Here is a 10,019-nt window from a genome sequence, read left to right on the forward strand (position 1 = left end):
TTCATAACTGTAATTTTGCTACTGTTATGAATCGTAATGTAAATATCTGATATGCAGGATGTATTTTTTTAAAGGGGTGAATCGTGAAATATTTATTGAAACAAATAGCAAGACTAACAGAATATGGGGTCAATAAGGAACATGAATAATTACTCAAGGACCCCAATTCTAATTCACAGAACCCCCTCTGTCTAAGTGCTCATAGACCATTTTTGCAGCAAAAGGTTCTATTACAAATCTCAGACCTTCACCAGAGGACACAAGCAGGAGAGAAACCCGTTAATGTCCTTCTTGGTCAGAATGGACCTGGGGCCCCTGGGGCACCTTGTTGACATGTGTCCTTTGGTGGCGTTTAAAGGTCCCTAGTTGGCGGAAGGCCAGGTGGCAATGGGGACACGGGTAGGGTCTCAGGCCCGAGTGGGTGCGCATGTGGACATTGAGGTTCCCGTGGTGGCCGAACCTTTTCTGGCAGACAGTGCACTGGTAAGGCTTCTCCTGTGTATGGACCCGCTGGTGGTTACGCAGCGTGGACTTGTGCGTGAACCTCTTCTCGCAGACTTTACAGCAGAACAGCTTCTGACCCGTGTGGATCCGCTGGTGGACGTGGAGGTCTGAGGCTTGAATGAACCTCTTGGGACAGTCAAGGCACTGGAAGGGTCTCTCTCCTGTGTGTGTCCTCAGGTGAAGGTCTAACTGTGATTTGTAGCTGAACATTTTGCTACAGTCTTGACACTTGTACGGTATCTTTCTCCTGGATACTTTGCAAACAGGGTGACCAGTTGGCTCCACGGTGCTTGATGCACCCACTGAATGGCACCGGTGCCGTCTGGTGACTTCTCCTCTGTCTAACCACATGGCTCCTTCTTGAGGTTCCTCTTGGGGGGTGGAAGTGTTGCCCCTTTTTCTCTTGGGGGCACCTCCTGGATTCCCAGAAGCTCTTCTTTTTGGACACTGACTCAAAGCCTGTATCTCTGGAACTTGGGTGGGAGGTACGTCACCGGCATCCACACGCTCCAGACCAATTCCTTCCGGCGGGTTCTGCTCCCCCTCTGTCTGCACTGAATCTCCAGGACTGCTGGGAAGTGGAGGCTCTGGAGATGTGAGTACTACTGCCTCTTCCCTGTCTTCCATCACATCCTTCTCCAACTTCACCAAATTCTCCGTGGGCCTCACACCCTCAAGATCATTTTTTGTGGAAATTGCCTCCAGCAGGAAGACTTTCTGCCCCTGTCCCCACAGCACGTCACTGGTTCCTGGCTGGTTTCCTGGCTCTTCACTGACCTCCTGGCTGTTCTCAGGATGTACCCCCATCTGACTTATGGGGGATCAGAACTTCATGGACAAGTCCAACACGTAGTCTGTGTCACCGACTTCCTCATTGGCCATCTGGACATCGGAATTCTCCAGAAGATACTTCTGCTCTTGCAAGGTGATGTCCTTCCATTTCCTAGATTTCTCCTTATTTCTCAGCAAGACCTTCAGTTCCTCGCAGCTCTGCACTCGCCTCTCCTTCACCAAGACCTGCAGCTCCAGGGGCATGATGGTCATAAACGTCTCCAGCAGAAGCTTATCCAAGATCTGCTTCTTGTTGAGCACATCGGGCCTGAGCCAGCGATGGAGGAGCGCAGACATTGTGTGCACGCTATGGAGGGGGTCCGCATCCTCTGAGTGTTGGAAGGCTCTGAAGAGCACGTGCCCCTTCTCAGAGTCCCGGTGCTGTTCTTCAGTGAGGATTCCCTGGGGCGTTCCGGCCGGTAGCAGCTCCCAGCCCAGGTTGCCCTGGGGGAGCCCACGACCACAGGAAAATGCCTGGTCTGCAGCCATATTCACTGGAAACGTGACCTCCTGATGGAGAGCAGCAGAAGGGACTGACTCGGTATCAGGTCCACAGTTCTGTCCCCACAGCACGTCACTGGTTCCTGGCTGGTTTTCTGGCTCTTCACTGACCTCCTGGCTGTTCTCAGGATGTACCCCCATCTGACTTATGGGGGATCGGGACTTCACGGATAAGTCCAACATGTGATCTGTGTCACCAACTTCCTCGTCGGCCATCTGGACAAGGGAATTCTCCTGAAGGTACTTCTGCCCTTGGAAGCTGACGACCTTCCATTTCCTGGGTTTCTCCTTATTTCTCAGCAAGACCTGCAGTTCCTCGCAGCTCTGCACACACCTCTCCTTCACCAAGACCTGCAGCTCCAGGGGCATGCAGATCATGAACTTCTCCAGCAGAAGCTTATCCAAGATCTGCTTCTTGGTGAGCACATCGGGCCTGAGCCAGCGATGGAGGAGCGCAGACATTGTGTGCACGCTCTGGAGGGGGTCCGCGTCCTCTGAGTGTTGGAAGGCTCTGAAGAGCACGTGCCAACTCTCAGAGTCCCAGTGCTGTCTTTCAATGAGGTGCCCCTGAGGTCGTCTGGCAGGTGGCAGCGCCCAGCCTAGGTTGCCCTGGGGGTGCCCATGACCATGGGAAAATACCTGGTCTGTAGCCATATTCCCTGGGAACGTCTCCAATGGGACTGGAGTAAACCCAGCCTGAAGTCAGCTCCTGATGGAGAGTGACAGTAGGGCTCGGACTCAGGAACAGGTTCACAGTTTGCCTCTGCAGCCTCCGCACCGGTAGCTCCTGCAGCCCGGACTGACGAACTCTGTGCCAGGCGCTGACAGCCGCGTGTTTATATACCCGCTCCGGGTATCAATTCTTGTTCCCGCCTCGCTCTGTGATTGGTTAGAGATCAGGGTTGATCCGTTTTTCATAATCCGCTGAGACGTGGTTTCCGGGAGAGAAACGCCTGGGGCCGCATGAGGCATGTTGGCCAATGAGCTGCTTCCCACGTGTCTGAAGCGCTTGAGGGACCCAGATATGCAGACCCGGCCCGGGCCTGGGTGCTGAGGGGTCACGGAGGGTCTTGGGTTCGGTTCCCGATTTGGGCACATCCCAGGTTTTGTGTTCTGTCTCTCTCTCTTTTTCTCTCCCTAGAATCAATTTGAAAAGAATAAATAGCCTTACTTGGTTTGGCTCAGTGGATAGAGCGTTGCCCTGAGGACTGAAGGGTCCCAAGTTCGATTCAGGTCAAGGGCATGTATCTTGGTTGCAGGCACATCCCCAATAGGGAGTGTGCAGGAGGCAGCTGATGGATGTTTCTCTCTCATCGATGTTTCTAACTTCTATCCCTCTCCCTCTCACTTCCTGCCGGAAGCCGGTTCATCCTTGCTGCTTGACACAGTCGCTACAGGGAAGAAACATCTACACAGCATATGTTTCAAGGGACCTGGCGTATATGGCATACTGTTCTTAATATGTTTTCTCACCTTCTTGGCGCTATGTGTTTTAATCAAGGTCACCTCTCCGAGAAAGGTTGTTTCCTGGGTAGGGATTTTTCCCTGAAGTTAGGGAGGGAATAAAACCCCCTAACTAAATGCCAGGTGGGTAGTTAATCACTTTAACTAGGAACAATCACCCTTAAGCTACATAATCTTTACTCCCTGGAATGGAGATAAGAAATGCCCTAACCTTTGGAATAGAAATTGACAGGATTAAAATCAACTGGTATAAATACAGATGTAACAAGACAATAAAACACACAACCTGGCTATAGAACTTGGCTAGAGATCCTGGCTAGGCTGCTGATCAACTGAACTCTGTCTTCGTGTCATTCATTCTTTGCCGACTCTGTCCACACCTTGGGGAACCCCTGAACCTACTGGGGTTGGACCCCAACAATTTCCTCTCTGTAAAAAATCAATAAATAAAAAGTTATGTAAAAAGAATAAATAAAAAATAAAAAAGCCCAGGCAGCTTGGCTCAGTGGTTGAATATTGACCTATGAACCAGAAGGTCATGATTGGATTCCCGATCAGGGCACACGCCCAGGGTGCAGGTTCAATACCCAGTGTGGTGTGTGCAGGAGGCGGCGGACCCATGATTCTCACTCATCATTGATGCTTCTATCTCGCTCTCCCTCACCATTCTTCTCTGGAACTGGAGTTCAGAGCAGTCGGGGGCTTGTGACTCCCTCCCGATTCAAAAAGACAGCCGTGTCCTCAGTTGCCAGCCCTTGCCGCGTGTGCCTCCGTACCTCTGCACCTCCTCTGAGTCTCAGTGTGTTTTTCTCTTTCCTTCTAGTTGTAACGTTTCCACTCAGCCACCCTTCCTGTGGTTCTGGATGATATCCGTTTTGTCTTTTAGTTGTATTTTTGAATTTGTTATGGGAGGCAGCAATTTCCGGTGTTTACCTATGCCGCCATCTTGGTTTCTCCCCTGCAGGATGTATTTAGGCGACCCCTGTGAAAGGGTCGTTCGACCCCCAAAGGGGTTGCGACCTACAGGTTGAGAACTGCTGCTAGTAATTGGAGCATGGCTAACAGGATCCTCTGAGGGAGCACATTCCTAAAGACCAGGAAGAAGGTCTAGGCCCCTTCTTGGATTTCCAACAAACCACATGCTCTCTACCCCACACCCTTCCCTACCCTACACATTCGGAGCCCCCAGGCCCCAGATCAGGGGAGTGTGAAGTGTCTCAGGTGTGTGGGGTCGGTGGGCTGGACTGTAACAGCACTTATGGATCACCCATCTTCCATGTGCTACCCTTAGAACATGAGTCAATACAGTCCTGTTTGGGGGCCATTTATTAAGCTTCTTGTATGTCCCAGGCACTGTGTTCGTTCACCTAACCCTGACAACAAGGAGTGACAATAGTGTTATCTCTGTTTTGTAAATGAGAACACTGATTTTTCAGAGGCACCGAAAAACAGTTAGTCAGAGCCAACTATGATTTCATTTAATATTTGCATGTATCAGTAATCTAATACTAATAATGGTTAACTTGTATTGAGTGTTCACTATGTTCTAAGAGCTTCACATGCATAAACTCTTCTAACACTCACAACAACCCTATGAAATTGAGTGTTATCATCCTCGTTGTTGTTTTTTTAATTGATTTCAGGGACAGGAGGGAGAGGAAGAAAGCGATAGAAATATCAATGATGAGAGAGCATCATCGATTGGCTGCCTCCTGCACTCCCCCTACTGGGGATGGAGCCCACAACCCAGGCATGTGACCTGACTGGGAATCGAACCGTGACCTCCTGATTCATAGGTTGAAACTCAACCACTGAGTAGCTCCAGCCAGACTCCTCCTCGTTTTATAGATGGGAAACGGAGGTGCAGAATGGTTAAGAATCTTGCCCAGTGTTCCTCAGCCATCAGCCTCTTCAGCCGCTCCCAGTAGGCTCAGTTCAGTCCAAGCATCGATTGTGTGCTACCCAGGGGAAACAAGAACAGAGAGTGGTGAAAAGCATGGACGTAGGAGTCAGCCATGTTTGAATTCAAATTCTAGTTCTAACCCGGATGGGCTGTGTGAATATGGGAAAGTGCGTTCGCTCTCTATTGCTACGTAACAAACCACCCCAGCCTCTGGCTGCTTGAAATAGCAGCTGTTATCTCCCAATGGCTGTGGGTCAGGGATCGAGAGGAGCTTCACTGGATGTCCGGCTCAGCTCTCTCCCAGGGCTGCCGGCAAGGTGTCATCGAGGCTGTGTCACCTCAAGGCTCCACTGGGAAAGGACTGCTTCCAAGCTCCCTCGCATGCCCCTCCCCCAGGGCTGCCTCCTTCCGAGCCTGGCAGCTGGTCCCCTCAGGGTGAGTGTCTGAGGGACAGCGAGAGGGAGCACCCGAGATGGAAGCCACTGTTGCTTTATAACCCAGTCTCAGAAGCGACATTCTGTGCTCACCTTGGCAGCACATATACTAAAGTTGGGCCAATACAGAGAAGATTAGCATGACCCCTGTGCAGTGATGACATGCCAATTCATGAAGTGTTCCATAAAAAAGAGAAAGTGACATTCCATTATTTCTACCCTATTCTATTAGAAGTGAGGCACCAAGCCCAGTCCACGCTAGAATGTAGAGATGGACAGGAGGGGAGAGGCTGGGCCACCCCAGACGCTGCCCACCACGACCTGTCACTTACACTCTCAGCCTCAGTTCCCTCATCATAAAATGGGAATTATAATAGTACTAGAGGCCCGGTGCATGAAATTCGTGCAAGGGACTCAGCCCTTGCAGCTGCTGCAGCTTGCCTCGGCTCTCACAGTCCTGGCTTCGCCTGGAAGGTTGTCCCTGAGGTTGTTCAGCTGTCTGGTCTAATTAGCATATTATGCTTTTATTATTATAGATTTACCCCAGGAGTTCTTCTAAGGCCTCAGCGATGATGCTTACAGAAGAGATGGGAACGCTGCCCAGCAAAGAGTGAGTGCTTAGTAAGTGTTGGTCACTATCCCCACCAAGGCCAAGCTACTTGTGGGAAGGGACACTGCCTCTTTCTTGATGGCACCTGTCCCTTCAGTGCCTGCCTAGTGCAGTACCTGGCACTTCCTTTCACTCCACGGCTGCCAGGCACGGAGGGTGACGGTGCAGGAAGTGGGATAAAGGAGGCAGTGAGCACGCTGCTCGTGCCATTCCCAAGACCTGTGGGAGGAGCCTCCCCCTAAAATGGCCAGGATTGTCCTCTGTGAGCCCACCAGGGTGTGAGGGTTGAGAGTAACCAGGGGTCTGGTCCCAGCTGACTCTCAACCTACTTCACCCAGAGATGGTCGAGCAGGGAAGGTTACCACCGGGGGCTGGTCCTGGGTGTGAATCCAGTCCTGCCCCTATAGGCCCTGGCGTGGCAGATCTCCCCAAACATTGGCCAGGGCCTCCCAGGAGGATCTGGTACAAGGGCAAGGACAAGTTCCAGAATCCTGGGCCACCCACATGTGGTGACAGTAACTGTTTGTGGCTCCCTGAGGCTTGTCATCAAGGAACAACATGTTGCCCTCTAGGGTGCTTGGCGGTGGTGGCAGCTGCTTGGCAGTACCAGTCTAGAGCTCAGGGGAAGGAGCAGAGGGACAGGGAGGGAGGGAGCCAAGTTCTCGGCGAAGGACCATGAGCCTGGCCAGGCTGCAGACCAGGAAGAGACCAAGCGCAGTAGAGAAGCAATGGGCTGGGCTGGAAGGACACAGGCTGTAGAGCCGTGGGTGGGCTCAGGGCTCAGCCACTCATCTGCCAGTGACTTTGGACAGCTGCTTCACTTCTCTCCATCTCTGGCGCCTCGTCCACAAAATGACCTTCCATCTCGCACGGAGGTCGGGAGAAACAGCAGGACACATGTGCAGGCCTGGCACACAGTAGGTGCTCCCTGAATGGAACCATCGCTATTATCAGCACAGTAGGTGTTCCATAAATGGAGCCATCATGCTCAGGGTGAGAGGGTGCTTAGGGAGAGAGCAAGATGGAAGGTGGCCTGCTTTGCTTTGGAAATTTTATTGAAATGTGTATACAGATTAAAAAGTGCCCGTATCTTCAGTGTTCAGCAAGATGAAATCCCACCAAGTGAATCCACATGTGGAACCAGCGTGTCATCAAGTAACAAAACGTGACCAACACCCCAGAAATCCACTTCCTGTTCCCTTCCAGTTCTCTGCGCGGAGAACCACGAAGCTAACATCTAAGGTCCCATTTCTGTGCTTTATTTGGACGGAGTGAATGGTGGGCCCTCTTTTGTGTCTGCCCCTCTCGGCGCAGCACGGTGTGGGTACAGCACTCGCCCACGCTGTTGCACGCGCTTGGAGTCTGCTGCTTCTCATTGCTCTGCGGTGTGTCACTGTGTGAACATATTCCAGTTTATTTGTTCATTCTATTGTGGATGGGTCTTTGGTGCCGTGAACATTCTCATCGATGTTTTTATTTGATGGATTTAGGATGGAATTGCTGGGTCAGAGGTCATCCGAACTTACAGCGTTAGGAGGTGCTACCTCACAGCTTCCAAAGTGTGTGTGCTAACATACACACCACCCGCCCAGGGTCCCCTTGCTCTACACCGCCGTGCCCACTTGGGTTGTCACTGTTTCTCATTTTAGTCATTCTAGTAGGTGGGAGTGGTGCTTTTAATTGTGGGTTTCATTTGCATCTCTGATGTATAGTGGGGAGGAGCACCTCTTCCTATCTTTATTGGACATTTGGGTATGAATCTAATTGTGTAATTTCTGTCCTTGATGGGGCTCCTCTAGAGAACCGAATCCACAGAATTGCCAATTAAAACAAAACATACTATCACCTGTGGCAGATGTTGAGCCTGATTCCAGCAGCTCCTTCCACGCCTCACAGCTCCAGGTCCCCACAGGACCCGCCCTCTGCCAGGGAGGGGTGCTGGCCTGAGGCTGGGCAGGCAGACGTGAGGCCACGCACCGCTTGTGCTACTGCTGCTGTTTCTCCTGATGAGCTCGGGGGTCAAGAGATTCGGTTCTCCTGGGGTGGCCGTCGCAGAGGTCCAGGCCCAGGATCCAGCTTTGTGGTGTCAAGAGACAGACGGCATCCCTCCAGCTGAGGTGGGGCACATGGACCAGGCTGAGGGATGTGGCCCTGGAGCGGCAGATGGGTTAGTGGCTTCCAGGCTCCCAGATTCCTGACCAAGCAGAGATGGAAGAACTCTTGGCAGGCCAGTCCTGCCACATCTGAGGGGCATCATTCCCAGAAGCCCTGTCTCTGCTCCGCCAGCCCAGCCCTCCTAGGGATTTTGTAAAGTCCTGATTCCCTGCATTAATTTCTGTTCTGCTTAAAATAGCTGGAGTGATTGCTATACCTTCAATTAAACCCTGACTGATACGTAATGATATACTGATGCTGCCATTTTGTGGGGGGAAATATCTATAATAATAAAAGCATAATATGCTAATTAGACCAGACGGCCTTCAGGATGAAGCCACGGGTGGCGGGGGCTGAGCCCTTTGCATGAATTTTATATATATATATCCCCCCAAAAAGGAAAGACCATACTTCTAAAATAAAAGGATAGTTTCTTAAATTTTATTAAATCAGTCCCATGAAAAGCCCATTTTCCATTTCTCATTTTGCTAGTAGAAATTTCAACACAGGACACTGCACACCTAGGAGAATGGCTAAAACAAACTAATGGGCTCTAAAGGAAGAAGTGAGCTTAGAAGAGGAATTAAAAGGAAAAACATAGACCTAGCCAGCTTGGCTCAGTGGATAGAGCATCAGCCTGTGGACTGAAAGGTCCCAGGTTTGATTCTGGCCAGGGGCACATGCCTGGGTTGCGAGCTCGATCCCCAGTGAGGGGCGTGCAGGAGGCAGCCGATTGGTGATTCTCTCTCATCATTGATGTTCTATCTCTCTCTCCTTCTCCCTTCCTCTCTGAAATCAATAAAGAAATATATTTAAATAAATAAATAATAAAAGGGAAAACATAAAGAGTGGCCCCTACATGGGGCATGAGGACCTTGTGAGCTGCAAGTTACCGACATTAAACCATCGTGCTGGGAGTGATGTGACCCTGCACCAGTGGTCTACTGAACTCATTCAAAATGCCACAAGCAGTATTTTTTATTTTATTTTATTTATTTATTTTTTAAAAAATAATTTTTATTTCTCGAAGTATTACAAAGAGTATTACATGTCTCCTTTTCCCCCCCTTGACATTCCCCCTGCCTCAACCCACTAGTGTCTTGTGTCCATTGGTTATTCATATATGCATCACAAGCAGTATTATTCCATGGGCTCCTTCACCCTGACCCCGAGTTAAGGGTCAAGGAGCGCTCTGATGAGGCGGCATATTGGGAAGGAGCCGGGGCCCAGGAAATAATCTGAGTGCTCATTATTGAGATGCGAAGAGTTATCTGCATTTAGATGGTAATGACAGGATTCAGGGAAAACAGCTGGAGTGAGGAGCTGTCCAAGAGGTCAGGTCAGGGGTGGGGTGGGGGGTGTGAGGGAGGGGACCTTGCTGGGGATTGGGGATCCAGGAGGGTCTTTGCTCAGCTGCAGCTCTATGGTTGCAAGGCCTCAGTGAAGAAGCCTGGCTGGGCAAGGACATCTCCAGGCTAAGAGTTGGGTGAGGATCTGTGGCAGTGGCAGCAGTTGGTGATGAGTGTGTGTGTGGGGCGGTGTGTGGGGGGGTGTGCAGTATGGGGTTGGGTAATAGAGTCCAGCTGGTAGGGACAGGGAGAGGGATGGATGGCAATGG

The 10,019-nt window shown here is 50.9% G+C and overlaps 1 protein-coding gene across 1 annotated transcript; it reads right to left on the bottom strand.

The window, feature by feature from the left end:
* Positions 1–279: 279 nt before the first annotated feature.
* LOC308515355 (zinc finger and SCAN domain-containing protein 5B-like) lies at positions 280–2,490 on the bottom strand (the record flags this gene model as incomplete). Its single annotated transcript, XM_081085980.1, has 2 exons — positions 280–1,311; positions 1,978–2,490. The coding sequence occupies 2 exons, from the start codon at positions 2,488–2,490 to the stop codon at positions 280–282; spliced, it is 1,545 nt and encodes a 514-aa protein (XP_080942106.1).
* Positions 2,491–10,019: the final 7,529 nt, after the last annotated feature.

The sequence above is a fragment of the Myotis nattereri genome, assembly GCF_964212035.1.
Source record: "Myotis nattereri genome assembly, chromosome: 3".
Lineage (NCBI taxonomy): Eukaryota > Metazoa > Chordata > Mammalia > Chiroptera > Vespertilionidae > Myotis > Myotis nattereri.